Source organism: Macrobrachium rosenbergii, chromosome 9 (genome assembly GCF_040412425.1).
Source record: "Macrobrachium rosenbergii isolate ZJJX-2024 chromosome 9, ASM4041242v1, whole genome shotgun sequence".
NCBI classification, from domain to species: Eukaryota; Metazoa; Arthropoda; class Malacostraca; order Decapoda; family Palaemonidae; genus Macrobrachium; species Macrobrachium rosenbergii.
This window is the reverse complement of record NC_089749.1, coordinates 35019570-35042069: the sequence shown is the minus strand read 5'-3', so window position 1 is coordinate 35042069 and position 22500 is coordinate 35019570. Positions and strand designations below refer to the sequence as shown.

Below are 22500 nucleotides of genomic sequence, written 5' to 3'. Positions count from 1 at the left end.
GGCATGAAAAACAAGAAAACCCGACATAAAATACGTCACAAACCCATTTGTGACTTATTTAAAAAGAGAGCCTTTACCAATAACATGAAGTTCAATAGATGGTTCATTAGTGTATTAGAATTTGCTCCAGAATTCAGATATATTCCAGGGAAATTTAGCACCTTGGCAGATGCACTATCCAGATCGCAAGAAGAAACAGAAAAATGTATTACCACTAATACCTTTTGGTTTATTTGTCGAGTAGTAGATTTAGATCTAGAAAGAGTAAAAATACAACAAGAAAATGATGCAGAAATCAGACAAATAGTAAGACAGTTAATACTACATGAATCCTTAAAACCTGATTTTTAATTAATAAATGGATTGTTGTATAAAAGGCCAACAGAGAAGAATGGTTGTTCTCCACTATGCATCCCAAAAACACTAATCAGAGAATTTTAGAACTAACACACTCATATAAGTTAGCAGGACATCCAGGAATCAAAAAGACAAGCAGAATCATAACCAGAAATTATTTTTGGCCACATTGTAGTGAAGATGCCAAAAACTTTGTACAAAACTGTGTAGTTTGTAATCAACATAAAGGTAACGTAAATCTTAAAGGTCCACTTGAAAAATATCCATCAGAATTAAATCCATTCAAGTAGTACATGGACTTTTTAGGTCCATTTCCAACCACTATTAGAGGAAATTGACAAACATTAGTCTTCTTAGACTATTTAACTAGATATGTAGATATCATACCAGTAAGAAACAGAGATGCAGCTACAGTAGCAGAAGCTCTAAATCTAGAATTATCACAAGACATTCATGTCCACAAGTTCTTCTTTCGGACGATGCTGCCGAGTTTACTAGTGATCTTTTAAAGAAAATATGTAAATTCAATTAAATAAATAAGTGTTAAATAACAGCTTATAAACCAAGTTCTAATGGAGCAGTAGAACGAACTAATCGTAAAATAAAGGATATCCTAAAACTTTAGTGAGCCCACGGACAGAAGATTGGGACTTAGCAATAGAAGACGTACAAATCACATTGAATAATACTGTAAATGAGACAATAGGAGAATCCCCATATTATTTGCTATATGGTTATCAGAAAAGAATGCCTGACACATTATTAGACGATGCAACACCACCCAGACATACTGATAACTATGACGACTATGTTGCAGGGAAGACCAGACGTACTTACGAGACAATCATGGAAACAAGGGAAAAATTAAAAGAAGTTCATAACATTCATGCCAGATATTATAATTAAAGTACCATTAAACCAGACATTACAGTAGGTACTCAAATTTATGTACAAAATCATGTACTAGAAGGGCCAAATGTAAAGGTTTCTCCCAAGTTCACTGGACAATATAGAGTTGTAGAATAGTTAAAATTAAACAAATATAGAGTAATTAATGAAAGTGATCTAAAGGAAAAAGTAGTTCACTGGAAGCATATAAAAGTAGTAAAAACAGATCCATGGGCCACTGAAGTTATAGATAACACAAGACATGAAAATACTGTAGATAATGTTGTAAACAAAATATGTAATCTACGAAACAGACAGAGTTAAATATGTGTATGTATATGTATTGGTATTAGACTGAAAATATAAATATAATCTATGTACTGAAAATATCATAAATATAATGAAACCTATATATAAAGAAAATATCATAAATATAATGTATGTAGTGAAAATATCGTAAATATAACGTATGTAGTGGAAATATCGTAAGTATAATGTATGTAGTGAAAATATCGTAAATATAATGTATGTAGTGAAAATATCATAAATGTATGTAGTGAAACCTATACATAAAGAGACATGGAAAAGTAAAAATGATCAAAGAGATCCCTCTTACCCTTCATTGGAAATGCTTTGAACACATTATTTGGCACTTATTAAGTTGTAGAACATGAAAAAGAAAGAATAGACGGACTGGAAAGGTGTCAAAGTGCTTTATGATAAAATTATTTTAATTGTACCTTTCAATAGTAGGATCACAAACACATTAATCACTGTGTACCCATTTCCTATGTTGATTAATGATCAAGCAGTCATTCAAAAGGGGGCAATCAAGCATTTTGCATTAGAAGAACATGCTTTACTATTGTCATTCTTTACAGACAAACAATTTGATGAATGTATTATGTTAAGAGAACAGGAATATATATGTAATTTTGATAACTTGTATAAGAGCACTAATGCATATCCCTGTGTTCAAGAGCTTGTATTAAACCAAAACCAAGAAAAAGATGTATGCACAAACAAATGTAAGAAAACTTTTGAAGCACTGATAATTGATCAAGAAATTTTTGTATTTTAACTAAATACTGGTGTAGCTAAAATTAAATGTAACAACATTACTACAGAGGTAAAGTTTCAAAATGTTAAATCTTTTACAACATCATGTCAATTAGTGATAGCAAACCAATTATATTATGAACCTCATCTTTTCACCACCTATAAATTCAAGAAACAGGTACCATATATCAATTACTCATATAAAATAGATGAATTTAAGCTGTCTCAATTAGAATTAAAGAAACTTGAAAATTTGAACTATGTTGATGAATATTTCTACTATAAAGACACTGTCTCCCCAATTTTATCATTAGTAAATCTACTGGTAATAGTAATACTTGTTATTTTATTTATAACTTTAGTGAGGAATCTTATCAGAAAAACACAAGGGATATTGACAGACTCAAGAGTAACAATAATTGACAGTTGATATTAACATCATATGTTTAATATACCTATATATTCATTTAATGTGCATATGAATTACTATGCTTATAATTTGACATGTTTAATATTTTAATGTGATTGATTATGATTTGGTATGTTTAATATTTTCATGAACATATCTTTTCCTCCACAATTGGAGAAACAATTTTTATTATGTCATTTTGTTGCCAGTTTAATTATTAATGTTGTATCCATTTTATTATAATTATTTAAACATTGAAGACAATGTTGGTAGGTGACCGAGTGATGTAATGATAGCTAGGAATTCTGAATATTAATTATGAATAGACAGAGAGAAACCTTCCATTGATAGACACTGATAGACAGAGAGAGAGAGAGAGAGAGAGAGAGAGAGAGAGAGAGAGAGAGAGAGAGAGAGAGAGAGCTTGGAAGAAAACGAACAGAGAGAGAGAGCTTGGAAGAAAACGAACAGAGAGAGAGAGAGAGAGAGGAGAAGCGAAACATAAGTGTTATGACTGTGTCATGAGTACGAAGCCAAACTCGGGCGCGAGTTAATCTACTGAAATCTCATAAAAGAATTTTTAAACAAGTGCCTAATTGCATTAGGTTTGTAAACTACCACCGGAAATCATCACTCCGGTGACGTGAAAAGAACCTCCTTTGTAGGAGCGGCAAATCAACAAATCCACCCAAAAAGGGGCGTCTTTAGGTAAGCCCCAACCACCATTAGACGTCTACCAAAGGCGGGACAGAAGCAATTTCCCACCTACAGATGGGCTGGACATTGGTTTTCAAGAATCTTTAAAAAGTCAAGTTCAGAGGGAGAGTAGCAGAGAAGGAACAGATAGAAGGAGAGAGAAAATAGAAAAGTTTAGAGCAGAAGGAGACTAGAGCCTTAGAGGGGGAGGTCGTTCCTCAGCAGTTGTGGGATTAGAAGAAGAAAGGCTCACACTTTGATTCACACCTCGACTCATTTTGTAAACCTACTGTAACTTTATTATTGTGTTATTGAAGTAAGAAAAACTGCATTGCGTCTTCTTAAAGCCTCCTGGGACTAAAAACTCTACTAGAATAACAAAGCCATGCAGTAACGATAAAACATTATAAAAGAAAAGTAAACTTCATGATATGGGCAACGAATAATAGGCATAACATAAGTTGATAAATTCAACATTACAAAAAGAAAGCACAACATAATAACAAACACGCTTCCAAAATGGCTGCTTGGAAAGGTATCCAAAATCCACTTGAAGCATTTGCTCTGACGTCGTTCTTCTATATGTTCGGACTAACTTCCTAAATCCTCCTATTTTTCTTTTTGTCTCTATTTGTGTCTTATTTGCTTCCAGATGCCAATTATACTCTCTCTCTCTCTCTCTCTCTCTCTCTCTCTCTCTCTCTCTCTCTCTCTCTCTCTCATGTATATGTATATATATATACATGTGTGTGTGTGATTTTTTAACTTAGGCATTTATTTCTCCACTTTCTGTGGTTCGAAATATTTCCAATCCATTTCCTGCAAGTTCCTTTCTTCTCATACATATTAAACCAGATCTCTTATCTCAGCATTCATTTACGATAAACTACTGTACTTACAAATATTTTCATTATCCTTATAATCTGTAACCTAAAGAAGAAACCTGGAACTTTACAGTGTTCCATTTTATATGAATTTTTTTTTTTCACTCGAAATAGCTATAAATTTCAATCATACTTTTAATCCTGCCTAGCGATACATCTTCGATTGTTTTTCAATCTACCTTTTATCTTTTTCATTTTCCATTGGTGCTTTACGTATGATGTTATACAAATATTTTATTTTCCTTTTCATGTATACATTTTGTATAGTGTTATATCATCATCGACAACGTAGCTCCTAACGCCTCTGTCAAATTCCGCCATTCATGTCTTTCCTATACTTCATCCTCCACAAGTCTTCACTCATCTCTAGCCTCCCTTCTCACAGTTCTCAACTTTGTAGGTCTGGGTTCATATTTTTTTACGGACTTGAAATTTGCTACACTTCTCTTTCACATTACCCGTATCTACCAATTTGAAATTTGCTACACTTCTCTTTCACATTACCCGTATCTACCAATTTTCAATCTTGCTTTTTTTTCTTTCATTCTCGTGTTTTTACTAGTTAAGATAAACGAAATCACTTCATTATCTAAAAATAGAAGTAGCACTTTCTCCGCAGAATTTATTTTAAAAAATTTATTCGTCTATAAAAATATCCCATTCATTTTCAAATACCAAGCATACATCCATTCTTACTATTAATATTCTTGAGCTGCCAAAAACATACTTCTGCTTCAAATGCCTGTCTTTACTTTTTGCACATACCATATAAATTTTCTAAAATCAGGCCTTCAATATTTGTAATTTCAAATCCATTCTCTGCACCTGCTGCATCATAAATACTCGTCAACCCTTTCTTTTTTCACGATTAATTTCCTTTTACAAGTATATTAGTTTTCTTCTTTCCCGTCTATTATTTCTTTCCTTCCTCATTTCCGACCCAAAAGAACCGCATCTTTCTATCTAATAATATGTGTCGTTAATTTTCTTTCGATTTCTTTAATGTTCTAATCCTGTTCTCTATTTTCTTCTCTTTGCAAAAGATTGCTGCGTATTTTATACCAGAAGTTATATTTCGAGTGTTCGTTACGTGTCCAAGCTATATGAGGCAGGTGCCCACGACATACTCCAAGGCTCTTGGAGAAGTGGCACTGTCATCCCAATTGAAAAGCTACAGGAAAGAGGTGGTGTTTTTGCTAGTGTGAACAATACAAAAGAAATCAGAAGTACCTTCTAAAATACGTAAGACCAATTCATCATGAAGAAAACAATAAGGAAGGCTGTAGAAATATGGATCATGAGCAAAGTTAATGCATCTCCATATGAGTGAACATGTAGCAATAACTTGTGAAAGATGTAACATCCCAGTAACAATCAAACACATCTTGATTGACTGTCCCAGATGGCATCATGAAAGAAAGACTTATTTACAAAATAAATCAATAAAGGATATTCTAGCAGAAGGTAATAACTTTTCAATTAATAATATCATTCTCTTCCTAAACAAAATTAAATTGATAAGTAAAATATAATCTTCCCCCCCTTTTTTTTCTCTATTTTTTTTTTCTTCTCGATTGTTTTTTTCTAATTCCCCCACCCCCTTTTTTTATTATTTATTTATTTAGTTAACTACTTAATTTTTTTTATGTACTCTTTCCCCCATTCTTTTCCCAGCCCGAGAAGAACCCTAAAAGAGTTCAGAGGTCTGGTTAAACAAATCATTTATAACTAACTAACTAACTTAAAAACACTAATGTAGGGCCGGGCATGGTCGTTCTCAGATCACGCGTCCGGGCCATTAAGAACGTTGCCTAATACCCAGGACGGCGGAATTAATTCGAAAACCAATCAAGCGACACCTTCACGAATAACCATATTAAGCAGAACACACAAATCCACTACACCGTGAAAATCGGTAAGGAATGCTTTGAAGCTAAGAAATTTTCTGTAACACTCGAATTACAAGAAAACAGAATTAATATACACACATACATACATACATACATACATTATATATGTGTGTGTGTGCTGTGTGTGTGTTATTAAGAGTATTCCCTCATACGCCATTTTACATGCAATAAGTCATAGAAAAAAGGACTAAGCAATCAATTTATTCAAATTAGTATGATTCACTGTAGGCAAATTTGCCTCTAAAACCTCTCTCACCATTACCTTTAAGGGGAAAACCACTTTAATCTCTTTCTTGTCCAAAGTGCTGTCGGAAATTCCTTAATTCCAGGTGTGGACCCAGTCAGAGCTACTTGTCGCCCAAGGCAGGTCAGCTGGTGGGCTGAACACGTGCGTTCCGCCATCTTGAAATCGCAGCCACGCTGCCTGCATTTCCATGCGGGCAGAATGATCACAACGCCATCTACGAAGAGAAAACGTAACTTCCAAAGCTACAAAGGGCCTTGGCGAGAGATGCTCGCTCTTAGAACTGGTCGGGCGGCCACGGAAGACAGAAGTCCATCCCTTGCTCCAATAAACTGCCTATTTCCAACACGTGGCTGGCAGTACCAAAGTAACTTTAGTTGTGAACTAATTCACTTGCCCTCCCTCTCGCTGGCCCTCACAAGAAGAGAACTTCAGCTCCTACGAAAAGGTAAAGTGCCAGGATTTAAGTTTTTCGTCAACCACGTTCCCTATCTCGCCTTCAACGATTCTCCTTTCTCTTCATAGTGCGATACACCTACAGTGAGACCTGTATTGCTTTTTTATATTTTGTGCTGTTTCATTGGCAAAGCATTTATGAGAAGTGTAACGTAATCGTAGGATATTCGAGTCACTGGAATCGAGTTCAGTCTAGGCATCTCCTATGCAATTCCTCGATTCCTTCATTACAGTTCAACAGTAGTTTCGGTTGCCTAACCATAAGTGTTTCGATTGCAGATTAGGAGTATTCAGCTGTGGGTCTGCGTATCATCTTGTGTGCGTAGCGGCCCACTACTTTGTTTACAACGTCCTTTGAAGCGGGCAACCCATTGCATTCCCTCCAAGAAATTCCCCGTCATTTGCTCTCGCCTCATTACCCCAGAATTACGCTATCATTCTTCTGATGTGTTTTCTTTTGTAAATATAATGAATTAAGTTAATCCCCAGAGTTTATCTAATCACTTCCCTCATGAAGTAGGCCTTCAGCGGTATTTCTTTGTTTGTAATTTTAGCTGTCTCAAAGCCAGAGCCCAGATTTTTTGGGGGTAATTAAAGTAAGTTGCGTATCATCCCTGTATACCCAATTTATCTACCAAGACCCCAGCTTTAAAATTACAACAATATATATATCATTAAATCTGATCACTTGCACAACGGTTTTATGCAGTACTGCAATTAATAACAGGACCTCAATATATATATATATATATATATATATATATATATATATATATATATATATATATATATATATATATATATATGTATATATATATATATATGTATATAATATATAAAGTATAATATATATATGTATATATATGTATATATATGTATATATGTATGTATATAAAGTATACGTATATGTATATATATATACATATACATATATGTATATATATATATACACATATATATACCTATATCATATATATATTACACGACGTCTTCAGGATTAAATTACAAATTAACATACAAGGTTTTTATTAATGCATGCGGACTTTGTAGCTGCTCCTGAGATTTTAAACATGATGCCAATGGGATGCTGAATTTCTATTGGTCGGCGGGTCTCATTGTCTCCCTGGTGTTCTGTGGGGCAGTAAGTGCATTCCTGGTGCTCCGTAGGACGTGCTCTATGCTGCGACTTGCAGCAAATGGGGTGGGCAAATGAGTGAATCCCTTCTCTGGCCGATAGTTTTGATTTGCTTCGTTGTCGGTAGAAATGTTCAGAGGTGTTCTGTCACTTGTGTCTCACTTCGGATTCTCAAGGATGCCGTGTGGTTTCCTTGAAGAAGGGAAGATGAAGTCCATGTTCCTCTCTTTGTATAATGTAGGCCTTTATTGATTTTACTATTTAAAACCTTAGGAACCAGACTTCTCTATGCACGATCTTTGGGCTTTCTAATGATTCTTCCAGTGTTGGAAAGCACAGATATCGTGCATACAGAAGCCCGGTTCTACAAATTGCAAATAGCAGAAGCTGTGAGTATAAATCAACAAAGGCCTGCATTTAACATACAGAGAAATACGGACTTCATCCCCCCTTCTCCAAGTAAACCACAGGACATCCGTAAGAATCCGAAGGACACACGAGCAACAGAACACCTATGAACACAACTATCGACAACAAAGCAATCAAGACTAACGGCCAGAGAAGGGGATCACGCATTTGCCCACGCCCTTTCCTGCAAGCCGCAGCATGGAGCACGTCCTACGGAGCACCAGGAATGCCCTTGTGCCCCGCAGACCACCAAGGAGACAATGAGACCCACTGACCAATAGAAATTCAGCACCCAATGGCGTCATGTTTAAAATCTCATGAGCAGTCGCAAAGTCCGCATGCATTAATAAAAACCTTGTATGTCAGTTTGTAATTTAATCCTGAAGACGTCGCCGATGAGCGAGGAATGGTCCGTCGACTGGAGGTAATTGGAAAGAAACGTGAATAATTTTTCCTTGTTCCTGAGAAACTTGCCTGAGGAGAAAAAGAAGTATAGACTGATTTAAAGTCTTGATGAAACGATGTGTCTGCGAACAATGCCACTGGCTTCAATTGGAGTTGTATGAGAGAGGAGAGAAAATATGCCCAAATAGTATCGATGTATGTATGTGTATATAAATATATTTATATATATATATATATATATATATATATATATATATATATATATATATATATATATATATATATATATATATATATATATATAATGTGTGTGTGTGTGTGTGTGTAAATATATCCTAACTAAAATACCACCAACAATAAAAATAAGAATAATGTACAAATGCATCCGATTTTTTTTTACTTTCCTTAGTTTTTTGCAATATCACAATATAAATCATGTCATTCTTATGTCTTGTTACCCTGATTTCATTACTAATCAAAAGTCGTTCTTATTTGTAACACATTTTTTCATCGTTTCTAGATCAAAAAGCATTATTGCTCACGTTTGTGGAAAAAAAAAATACCTGCACTGCATCCTACGCGGTCTTCCTTTAAACCTTAGGAATCTAAGACACTGCCAGTAAGAATCAAGGAAATTTGAAGCTGTTTGCAAGATTTTAGGAACGAAATTAGAAGTTACATGCAAATTTTTAACTGTTTATGAATATGCATATTTATCATATGAATTTCAACAGCCTCTATATTACAATAATTTTTCGGCTGGTTAATGAAAACTCTCTTACTACATATGTCACGGTCATGACTGCAGGAGTTAAGAAACTTTTAAATTTCATCCATGATCATAGCAATTTGGAAACTGCTTGCAAAATTTTATGAAGCTTAAAAGTTGCCTGATATCTGAAATTATCCTTATAATACTTTAGTGAATTTTCTTTTCACCTGCTTTAATGCTTATATTGCAGTTGTTATCGACAAACAGCGATGTCAGACAGTACTCTAATTAGTATTAGTGATGGCCATAAAGTATACAAAAAATGTAATTTTTCTCCTTCAAAACATAAAAGATAATTTCAAGGTTGAAAATTCTTGTCGGTAATACATTAAGTGATGGTCAAAATTAATGCCAAGTAAACATTCCTGAAACAAATGGAAAAATTATACTTTTGAACTTCAAAACACATAACAAAAACTGGTTGCAGAAAAGCATTTTAAACACCAGATGCATTGTGCTTAAATACTCATCAGCAGGTGATCTAAAACCGAAAGGCTTCGTTTATAAACTCTACGGGGTCATACTGCCAATATTCCCATGAAATAAAGAAAACGGTTTCATGGGTTTGGGAAAAGAAAAAATTGAAGGGCTACTCACATTTGTTTGTGGCAGACCAGACACACCCAGTCGCGGCCATTGACGCTATACTCTCGACACTGTTTGCACACCTTCTGCCGGCAAGCTCGACAAGGTGCACCTCTGTTGATGATAAACCCCAATTCCACCCTGCAGCGCCCACACGCCCGGTCACCAAAACTTTCTTCATCTTCTGTTCTGATGGCACCTCGTCGCCTTAGGAACGAGAGCTCTGACTTCAGCCGACTGGAAAAAAAGAAAATTCTTCTTAGAAAATTACAGCAGAACAGAAAACTTGAAATGAATAACATAACCAATTTGCTTGCAGGTAACACGCTCATGTACCTTCATTTATTTTATACGGTCATTATACATAAGCAAGGAAGTGAAGTGTGGTGGAATGCGACTGAAGGAAAAGGATTGCCGCTGATGAGCTGAATTGTTTGCTGTTTTATTTGACTTAAGGAGAGTTGAACGGGCGAGAAGCGTGGAGATAGGCAGAAGCAGTAAAAAGGTTGGCAGAGTTGCAAAGATGGATCCTGACGATTTGAGATGGTCCAGTCAAGTGGAATGAATGGACGAAGAAACGGTGCTGAAAACAGTGCATAATTCAGAATTTTAGGTGGAAGAAAATAAAATAAGAGAGCTGGATAAATGATATACGAAGGATATTGAAAAGGAAGGGCGTGTGACTGCTTGCAAGGCTGAGATAGATGGAACTGAATGTGTATTGAGTCTGATGAGCTGCTGATGATTTTTTGTCTTGGTGTATGAAATGGTCAATGTTGTGGAAGTTCTCTGCAAGTGTGTGTGTGTGTGTGTGTGTGTGTGTGTGTGTGTGTGTGTGTGTGTGTGTGTGTGTGTGTGTGTGTGTGCATTCACAAAAGTTGATAAAGCACACTAAGCGCAGACTAACTACATAGAAGGAAAAGAACGCCCCAAGAAAAGAAAACGGCTAGTTTTAATAGATGGAATTGATGGTGCGACCTTTGAAAATGAGAAAAAGATTAATAAATATATAAAACAAAATACTTCTTTTAACTGGACAAAAAAAAAAAAATGAAATTAAAAACCCAAATGACTACACTATGAGCACACAACTTTTGGCAAATAAATAGAACAGTTTAATGAAAATACATGTGATCGTATGTTAACTTTATCTCCATGAAGCCTGTATTAAAAACCAAAACTTAACAACTATACTGAAATTTCTTGACAAGGAACAGCCAAAGACACATCTCATAAAAGTTTGCGACTCTATATAAAATATGATCTCTTCATCAAAATTTCGATTAAATGAGAGTATTTTAATTTCACTTTTCAATTAGTATACAATTTTAGTATAATAAAGAAAAATAATTTTCAAAATAGACTGTAAAATTCTTTATTTCACTATCCAGTGATAGAAGAAAACTGGTTGACCCTTCTTTAAGAAAACGAACTTTATTCGTATTCTTAGGGATAACTACAGTAAACTTTCCACTTCGGATTTCGTTCGAAAGGTTGTAACATTAAAAGAAATTATAGTACTTTTAATTCATTTTAAAATGGAATACATCACCAAAACGGTACAATGAAAAAGATTTTCTGCAATTAATAGGAGGATATTTTCAAACATTAGGTATAAATTAAGCGCACAGAACATTTCTGACCAAGGAGTCTCAGGCCACCCTGCGCTAGGAGTGATAAATCCCCGCCATATTTTATTCGCGGGATGCGTTAAGGCATAAATTTAACACCGATCATAAGGCCAAAGAAAGAGAGAGAGAGAGAGAGAGAGAGAGAGAGAGAGAGAGAGAGAGAGAGAGAGAGAGAGAGAGAGAGAGAGAGAGAGAGAGAGAGAGAGAGAGAGAGAGAGAGAGAGAGAGAGATTCTTTTGATATACAGTTAAAGGTCTGACTTTGTTCCAACTTATTTTGAAACATCATCGTTATGAAAAAGTGAAGGTAAAATGACGTACACAAGGCATGCAAACAGCACATGCCCCACCGGAAACTGGCTCGACATTATCAGTTCGTCTTGCGATTACTTGATCATTCTGACATCTTGGTTCACTTTCGTAAGACCTTACTGGCACCTCACAGATATGCAGACACCTTATATAATATATATATATATGTATGTATGTATGTATATAGTATATATATATATATATATATATATATATATATATATATAGAGAGAGAGAGAGAGAGAGAGAGAGAGAGAGAGAGAGAGAGAGAGAGAGAGAGAGAGAGAGATTGTTGCCATATGCCATGCAGTGAGTCTCGGCAGAAAGGCTAACCATTCAGTTCTCAACAAGTCTCTATAGCTGCCAGACCCATATATATATTTTCAAAATTAGAGCCCCCACCCCCTCAACAGCATAAACTAAAATTGATATGGACAAAAACAAAAGTAATTCAGGACAGGTATTTATTAATTTTCTCTCTGAGTATTTAATATTTTGCGTGGCCTCCATCTGCCTGTACCAAGCCTGCATTCTTGAGGGGTATGATTTCAGCAAATTGCAAAAAAGTTGAGACTCAAACTCCATTTCCCTGAGCACTTTGGTCACCTCTCTTCGCAGGTCGTCGAGGCTTGGTATACCATCATAGTTCGCTGTGCGCACTTCAACACGATCCTTTAAGATACTACCAATATTTTCACACACATTAAGGTCAGGGGAGCTACCGGGAAATTCACTTGATGAGAAGAAATCGATACCACTGTTTCGAAGCAGCTCCTGTGTCTGAAGAGCCTTGAAACATGGTGCCTTATGCAAAAATGGGACTTCTTCAACAGATAACACATTTTCAGGATCTTTGAGGAAAGGAAATACTCCACCAGTAAGCACAGTTTCTCTGAAGTATTCGCCATTCCATGACTGTCCTTTTTCTTTGATGATCCACATTAACCGTTTGGCTGTGAAACAGAGAAAAATTCCCAAACATTCAGGAAATTTCACAACCTGGCGATAGCGCACGTCATCGCTGATATCATCCAACTTTGCAGCCCAAATGATGTCATTTATATGATTTGGCTTCCTGACTGTGTAAATGAAGAATTCATCTGATGCAGCATCATGGAGAAAGTCAGCCTCATCCCCAATCTTTAAGAAATGAACCACAAAACCATGCACGGTCTTCTCTCTGTTGCTGAGTGATGTTGGGCTTGCTGATAACATGAAATGGCTTGATACCAGATTTTTCAAGTCACGATATACAGCACTATAACTTCTCTTCTTTCCCCTTTTTGTTTCTAGTTCAAGCACCAATTTACATAAAGACTTTCTTGGTCTACCCACTGCCTCAGCTACGATGTCTTTTGACTCCTGAGAAAGGACTTCAGGCCTTCCAAGATTCTTACTCTTTTCGCGATGACAGTCATATGGATTTTTGTTGCGGTCTCTTTTAACAAAGGATTCATCTCTTTTAATGTATTTAGCTATCCAGGAACGTGAAATGAAGGACGCGCCAGCATCCCTGGACTCTCTGAAGATTATAGCCCGGATTCGGTCAATCCATCTGATTTCCTCCGAGTCGTAGCCATGGCTGTATCTAACTCTGTCACTCAGTCTGAAAATGCAAGAAATGTAAAATGAAAAATAGCTTAATAGAAACTTAAAATAATGTACTTGGAGATAGGCTATAGCAGAAAACTTCATAACTTTCCATTTGTTCTGTGGAGGGGGTCCAATTTCAGAACACCAGGTATATATATATATATATATATATATATATATATATATATATATATATATATATATATATATATATATATATATATATATTAGAAATAATCAACACACAATCACGTGTGGAACAGAAATAAATTTCTGACTCACATCAGGATCGAACCCAGGTCTTTCAAATGAAAGACCAGACCACTGACAACCAGGCCACACAAGTCATATAAGAAATTGGAACCTGAGTACCACTGTACTTAAGCATTACCTGAGCTGCCTGCATACCAGCATGTTTTCCCAAACTTCCCGACTTAGCAGCAACCCAACTGACAGCATTTCATTCGAATTATCCTTCCTGAGTGAATGATAGAAATAATCAACACACAATCACGTGTGGAACAGAAATAAATTTCTGACTCACATCAGGATCGAACCCAGGTCTTTCAAATGAAAGACCAGACTGCTGACAACCAGGCCACACAAATCATATAAGAAGTTGGAACCTGAATACCACTGTACTTAAGGCATTACCTGGGCAGGCTGACTGCCTGCATACCATCACTTGTGTGGCCTGGTTGTCAGCGGTCTGGTCTTTCATTTGAAAGACCTGCGTTCGATCCTGATGTGAGTCAAATTTATTTCTGTTCCACACGTGATTGTGTGTTGATTATTTCTATCATGTACACTCAGAAAAGATAATTCGAATGAAATGTCAATTGGGTCACTGCTGAGTCGGGAAGTTTGGGAAAACACACTGGTATAGAGGCAGTTAGCCTGCCCAGGTAATGCTTGTATTTATTTTGAATCTCATCTGTCTAGATTTATGATGCACTCTATGAAGCAAGTTGTAAATCTTGTGGAGTTTTGTTGAATAAAACAGTATCATCTATATATTGTAAGTATAAGTTTCTATTGTTACTCCAAACTAAACCTTCTCTTCCATCTCGGACCACTTCTCTCATTAGTAAATCCATGAGGACACACACACATAATATATGTATACATACATACATATATTGTAATGTGGTAAACCTCGCACACGCCATTTCATCCTCCAAGACATAGAGTAAAGATACACTATAAGAACATTTCACATTCTATTGAAACAATGCCTATGTTTTAATTTCAACAGCGAGACCTGTATTGCTTCTATTTTGTGTTGTGTTAATTTACGAATCAGAGAAGAGAGTGTAACGTAATTGTGTAAAATTACTTTTATCGGAATCAAGACCTTTTCTGTGCAATTCCTCGATTCCTTGATCAAAGCGTCTTACTGCAACTAAGTAACCACGTGTGCTCTTGACTGCAGATAGGAGTTAGCCTGCTGTGGACCTGTTATCACCTTGTGTGCGCTGTGGCATAACCACTGCTCATCTCCCCTGCGGTGCCCCTTTGAGGCGGGCCCCCTTTGAGTTTCGTCACAGAATTAATCATTTGTTTGTTAATCTTATTAAACGACAGGACTTTGTCCCGTCTTTATTTACGCTTCCATTCTTCTGATATGTGTTTTCCTAATGTAAATAAAATTAATTTAGCGAAACCTCAGTGTTTACCTAATAACTTCCCCCTTTGAAGAAGGCCATCAGCCGAACTCTCTTTCGTAAATGGTTTTAACTGAACCCAGTATTAGAGTCAGATTTCGCTGACCCAAGGTAAGTTCCAATAAGTTCAATAGACTTCAATACAACACACACACACACACACACACACACACACACACACACACACACACACACACACACACATATATATATATATATATATATATATATATATATATATATATATATATATATATATATATACTGTGTATATATATATATATATATATACTGTATAGATATACACCCACACATCTACACACACATCTATGTACACACGCACACACACACGAATATATATATATATATATATATATATATATATATATATATATATATATATATATATATATATATATATATATATATATATATATAATGGAGCCTATAATTGAGACGCTACTATTTAGGATTTCACTTGTTAAGATTATACGTAAACAGGCAAAGAGACAGAGAACAATATTCTCTAGTCGCAGATGTTCGCATAGACATAAGGACACCAGTCGTAATGGTGTTTGCGTATCGTGAATATGAACTGTGCTTAGTCAGCGCTTCTGCGTGAATCAGACAGAGTATCTAAGCTTAACAGAAAATAGAGGAGCTGTTCGTTCCTCGGCACATGGTCGCTCGTGAAGGGAGCCGTTGTCCCCCTACGTGAAATAACACCTGGTGCTGGCATCTGTTTAGCAGGAGAGAGTCCTATATCAACGAACTGGAGAGAGAGAGATAAGTCAGTACAGTTAAGTTCGGGGAGACAGAAGCAGAGTGTGTGAAGTGAAATTAGTGCCGCCGGATCAAAGGCAGAGTCCAGTTGTGAACATATCTCCCAACGGCAGAGTTCAGTTGTTAACTTAGTAGAATTGCGGCGTCTCCCAAAGTCTCGGTACCGTTACCCATAAAAAAACAGGTGGAAGCGAAATTATTATAACTTTTTAAGGCTCTAGTAAATGTATTAAAAGGAAAACACGATTTATTTCAACACAGCACAAACTATACTATTTTAAGATAGCAGACATCTAAGCACGGTAAGGTGAGTGCAAAAATAACACACATCAAGCAACTTGTTCCTACTTAAGTTAATCCCCACTATACACAGATATATATATATATATATATATATATATATATATATATATATATATATATATATATATATATATATATATATATATATATATATATACAGCTCTTCGTTGGATGAGTCGGTAGCGCTGTGGACTGACACTCGCTGGGCCGGACTTCGATTCCCCGGCCGGCTGATGAAGAGTTAGAGGAATTTATTTCTGGTGATAGAAATTCATTTCTCGCTATAATGTGGTTCGGATTCCACAATAAGCTGTAGGCCCCGTTGCTAAGTAACCAATTGGTTCTTAGCGACGTAAAATAAGTCTAATCCTTCGGGCCAGCCCTAGGAGAGCTGTTAATCAGCTCAGTGGTCTGGTAAAAATAAGGTATACTTATATTTTGTATATATATACAAAGATAAAATCCACGAAGGAAAGAGAAACAATGGAGTGCTGCAGGGCCTTTCGACTAACAATAGTTCTTTACTTAGCAGATTGAAGAAATATAAAAATAAGTTTACAAAGAAGGCTCATCTAAATGACAGATGAGGATTACAAAGAAAAAAAATGTACCTGTAATCCAACACAATTAAAGGATTAGCAGATAAAAAAGAACTAATTGGTCAGTTGTCAGTAAAATTTCCCTCATTACCTTAATAATTGTACGGATTAGTAAAAACGCACAAAGAAAATAACCCTATGCGGCCTATTATATTACGAAAGTTTATATGATATTGAGTCAACAGTACTGATAATTATCAGTACTGTTGGCTCAATATCATATAAACTTTCGTAATATACTACCAAGCTTTTGTCCCCGTTACTTGGAAATATCTCCGATTCTCACATATAAAATTCTCTAGATTTAGTTGATAAATTAAACAAAATCATTTTTTGCCCCACTGATAGATTCGTAAGTTTTGATGTTTGTTCTCTTATTACTAAAGTCCCTATAGATTCTATTTGAGAGTATCTTAGTAATGAACTAATCCATCATGAGTTACCTCTACCTGTAAGTCATATCATTTCACTCACTAGGTTGTGCATTTGTAATTCTAAGTTTATATTCAATGGTGAATTTTACCAACAAATATTTGGTATGGCAATGGGCAACCCTTTATTCCCACTCCTCTCAAACTTGTACATGAATTCTCTGAAAAACGATATTTACCTAATATCATTAAATACTCCTTTAAAGTGGTATAGATATGTTGACGACATTTTAGCTGTTTTGTCTGCCGATTTTGATGTAAATGATTTACTCTCTAATTTGAATAACCAGGTACCATCCATTAAGTTTAATTTAGAATTACAAAAAGACAATTGCCCCACTTTCTTAGATGTTTTAATACATAGAGAACCATTTCAATGCAAATTCAGTGTTTATAGGAAACTAACCAACAACTTAACTTATGTTCATTTTTATTCAGGCCATCACCTTGATGTCAAAATATCCATTTTCTTTCTATGTTTTTAAGAGCATTGCGCATTGTCAGTCCCCAGTATTTAGATAAAAAAAATCGAATGCACAAGAAAAATAGGGACAGATTTATGTTCTCCTTCACATATACTAGATATTTGCTATAATAAAGCCCACGAAAAGTTTTACAGTGAAAGTAACATGGAGAAAAAAACCTCTAAGAACATTCTTAGCTTACCTTTTTTCAGTGGTTTTGAAAACATACAATCATTGTTAAAATCTTTTAATGTCAACCTCGTTTTTTCCTATAATAACACACTAAAAGGAAAGTTAATAAAAAATATCCCAAAAGAAAACAACAACATAATATAAAAAATTCTATGTTTGGACTGCCCCTCTTTTTTATATCGGCCAATCCAGCAAGGATTTAGATGTAATGGTTAAACAGCATAAATATTCTGTCAAAACTGGACAAACATCCAATGCTATATTCATTCATTTAAGTGAAACCTCCCACAGGATAAATTGGACTGAAAGTTCAGTGATTGCCAGATCAAATGATTTCTCTTCTCGAAATCTTGTAGAATCTGCTATTATACAGCTTGCTTCCGGTTGGAACATTAATCTTATCCCTGGCATGTATTGTTTGGACCCCTGTATAAGTAAAATGTTCAAGAATGACCTAAAAGATAAAATGACTGACAATTAAAAATTAGCTACCTTATATATATTTTTTATGTATTTGCATGTTGAATAAAAATATTTTTTTTTGTTAAAAATGTTCACCCTGTAAAAATTGTTATAATTCACTGAGTTGTATATTTTTTTTTCTTCATAACATTTTGTGGTGGTCAGTCACCTTCCTTGTATAATCTTTTGATTGTCCTGTCCTTGCTTTTTGAGCCGTTGAACCTAATCCTTTGTAAAATCTCTTAAATATTAACTCTGATTTGGTATGTCTGCTAATCCTTTAGCGTTGGATTCCAGGTACATTTTTTCCCTTTGTAATCGCCATCTGTCATTTAGATGAGCCTTCTTTGTAAACTTATTTTTATATCTCTTAAGTCTGCTAAGTAGAGGACCAGTGTAAGTCGAAAGGCCTTGCAGCACTCCAATGTTTCTTTTTCCTTCTTGGATTTTGTCTTTATTTATATATTCGTCACGTTCCATACTTTCGTGATTCAGTTATATACACACACACACACACACACACACACACACACACACACACACACACACACACACACACATATATATATATATATATATATATATATATATATATGTATATATACATACATATATATATATACAAACCTGACTATAATTAATAAAAAGTAAAATAAAGGAAAATGAACAGAGAAGTAAAAAGGAAACGTGGGAGGCCATAATATAGGAGCTATGGTGTATTGCACTGTTTGAGGACATTTATTAACATAGAAACAGCTCGTCAAAAGCCAACAAAATGTGCCATATGAGATACCCTGACGGTTACAAAGAAAAGGACTAACGGTCCATGTAGTGAGGAAATGAAGGAGTTAGTAAAGAAAAGTTCGTCTCCCGTGACAATCTGCGCACTGTTTCATTGCTTGAGAATCCTATTTCTTCTTATGAATAGATTTCGTACCTTCAGCAACTGAAAGTAAATCGATTAAAATTAAAAGATAAATGCCATAAAGTAAAATAATTCGATGGTTAAATAACAATAGCCGCGATTTTTGTGACTCTCTAAACCCGTGGCTGAAGGTCATGATTATGACGTCACGGTCAACGGGGAATCACGCGGCGCGGGAATATTGCGTTTTTCACATGCTCTTGGAAAAAGCGCAGCCTTCCAGGCTTTAGTGAATGATGTAATCACAGTCATTATTTACGAAAGAAAAATCATGAAATATTCGGAAGAGTATCGAAAAAGTCACACCTATAAAATACGAGTGTTATTCAATGCACATAATTTCGACAGACTATATATACACAATAACAAAACGCACATACGAATGACGAACTGGCATTTCTTACATTTCCTATCTGATATCTTTACAAGAGGGAAATTCTAAAGAACTAACGGCATACACCAAATGCATATATGAGCTGCTGGGTACAGTAAACAACCTGTGATACGAAAAGCACCACTAATTAAAGATAAAGCAGCGTCAGACGAGACCTTTTCTATTACCTTTTAACACTCCTCAGCAAAAGTTCGCTTTAAGTTGCCACGTTTTGTAATAAAACTGAAGTTTGCAAAGTCATTAAGGCGGTGTCGTGGTAACACGTACTACATGCGTGCGACCTCATGCTGCCATTAATTTGGCTACTTGGCACAAAGTTTCCCGGCATAATGCTAAGATACGCTAGAAAACATGCTTCGGTAATGTCACAAAGGACCGTCTTCTTTGCAGTTTCATCATATGCAGCACGGTGACAGAGAGCTTTAGTTCTGCCAAAACATGTCCACTACTCCATTTCGACGACTGGGACTGGAGAGACGAGCTCAACATGAATTTCTGTTCAGTTTCAATGGTCATCTAAAATCCATTCGTCAGTGTGGTGTAACAGTGCTCAAACTTATTAAGGAGTTCATGTTAATGGGTTATCTAATCCAGTCTCTTGCATTGTATCCATTTATGCAATTGTAAAAGAAAAAATCTTAATTTTTGCAGCCTGAGGAAACTTTTCTTCAAATTTTAGCTTTCATATATTTTCAGCCTCAAATTTGACTTCGTTGCATTTGAAGGCGTTCTCTCAACTCTGCAGAGTTCAAATATCCTCTTATCCCATTTGCTGAGGAACCTTAAATAATAAACTGCTGCTTCGTGTTTTAACGAGAAACTGCCTTTATTTTTTGTATCTTTTTCCTTTCTTTATATTTCATTTCACCATCTAAGGACATTCTGGACGCATCCCCCGATTGAAAGAACAGTCTAAGGGGTGTATTATTGTTGATGATCTTAGAGCTCTGTTACATTTACTTTTATGTTTGCCACTCTTTACCCATGCTGTCTCCATAAACTCCTGTCGTTTATCTTTCTTTGGCAAGCACATGCAATGGCAAGCACATGCAAGCTAAGCTTATGCCTCACCGTTTGCGTCTTCTGATATTTCCAAATGGGACCGCAATTTAAAAATACCACCACAGCCAACACCAGCATGAATGAAGAAAAAAAGAAATTTACAATTTAAAACAGGATCAAAAATGGACTGTCACGAAGATTATAAACAATAACAAATTTGACATACAGATCAAGTTATTCAAAACGTAAACAAATAAAATAAAATAGTGCAAACATTCTAAGCTCAAACCAATACTGCATTCAAAGGCCGAGAGAAATACAGAACTTACAGAGCCAAACAAAGGCAGAGCAAACATATATCAGGGGAAATTGCAGAGCACACACACACACACACACACACACACTGTTTTCTGATGTCCGTGTCAACCACTGTAAAGTCAAATAACGAAGATCACGCACTCTCTCACACCAACCATCCCCTACGCCGACCTTTACCCGCTGGAGCTGAAATACTGGATCTGCCTTTGCAAAAAGGCTGAAGCGACAATAATCGCAAAGGGCAAAGATGATCAAGCGCTAGATAGAGTCAACAGAGCCTTCTATTTCAATGAACTGTGGTTGACATACGTTATTACTGACATGACGTGCCGGAGCTCACATGCGACGTGCACGCTTGAATACGTATACGTGATGGAATATATTCACTGTCGAGGTTAACTATGGGAACGGCCGTTGCCGGCGGCATACACAGGTCAGAGGTCAATTAACGTGACCCGCGACAGAGATGCCAAGTTTACCACTAGTTAAAGAAGCGCGACATGATAACGGGTCGATCTACCAAAGGAAGGGGAGGAGGAAGGGGGTTGGGGGGTGAGTTTCGAGGTGAGGTTGAGTGCTACTTTATCAAATTAAAATGACCCATTTAGTGACAGTATAATGTCATGAATGCCATGACCTGTCTTACGGTGTATAACTAAGGAACCGCTGCTCTTCATGGTGAATGTCGTGACTGATGTGTTGCAAGCATCGAGGAGTGGGGACGGCGGCACTTTTATGTAAAGTACGTGCGTCTGCACATTTGCACTCACCAAAGTTTACAATAAGACTGTAGTTGAGAAAGAGAGAGAGAGAGAGATAATTAACTAGATTCAGGTTCATCATTCATGGATAAACTTCACAAAGCTCAAAGATTATTAGACAAGGGCATCCTTTCCATAATGTGATCAAACCTGGAACAAACTTGTAGAAAACTGTGGCATTAAACTTCACCAGAGAAATGGCAACACTTATAATTAACTAAATATCATGTACTAAGCGGTGGATGGTACAGCTCTGAACGCAAAGGATGGTCAAAATGATGAAAGATTTTGCACAACATGACAACGAGACAACCAAGGAGGTTTGTATGGTCAGGGCAGGACCTCTAACCTCCCTGGAGACAATCGACCGACGCGACGGTGCCAGATATTAATCCTAACACTGGAATAAGAAATTTAACGCTGCCCAAGTTTTTATCCACTACTTAAGAAGCCAGCCAG

At 36.0% G+C, this 22500-nt stretch overlaps 1 protein-coding gene across 5 annotated transcripts in view; it reads right to left on the bottom strand.

Annotated features, from left to right (window-relative positions):
* Window positions 1–22500, bottom strand: part of LOC136841688 (uncharacterized) — a 595588-nt gene that overhangs the window by 330777 nt on the left and 242311 nt on the right. For all 5 annotated transcript variants that reach the window (XM_067108885.1, XM_067108886.1, XM_067108884.1 and 2 more), the window contains one exon: window positions 10221–10445. In XM_067108885.1, the coding sequence (XP_066964986.1) occupies window positions 10221–10445 (225 nt within the window). The remainder of the gene's footprint in view (window positions 1–10220; window positions 10446–22500) is intronic.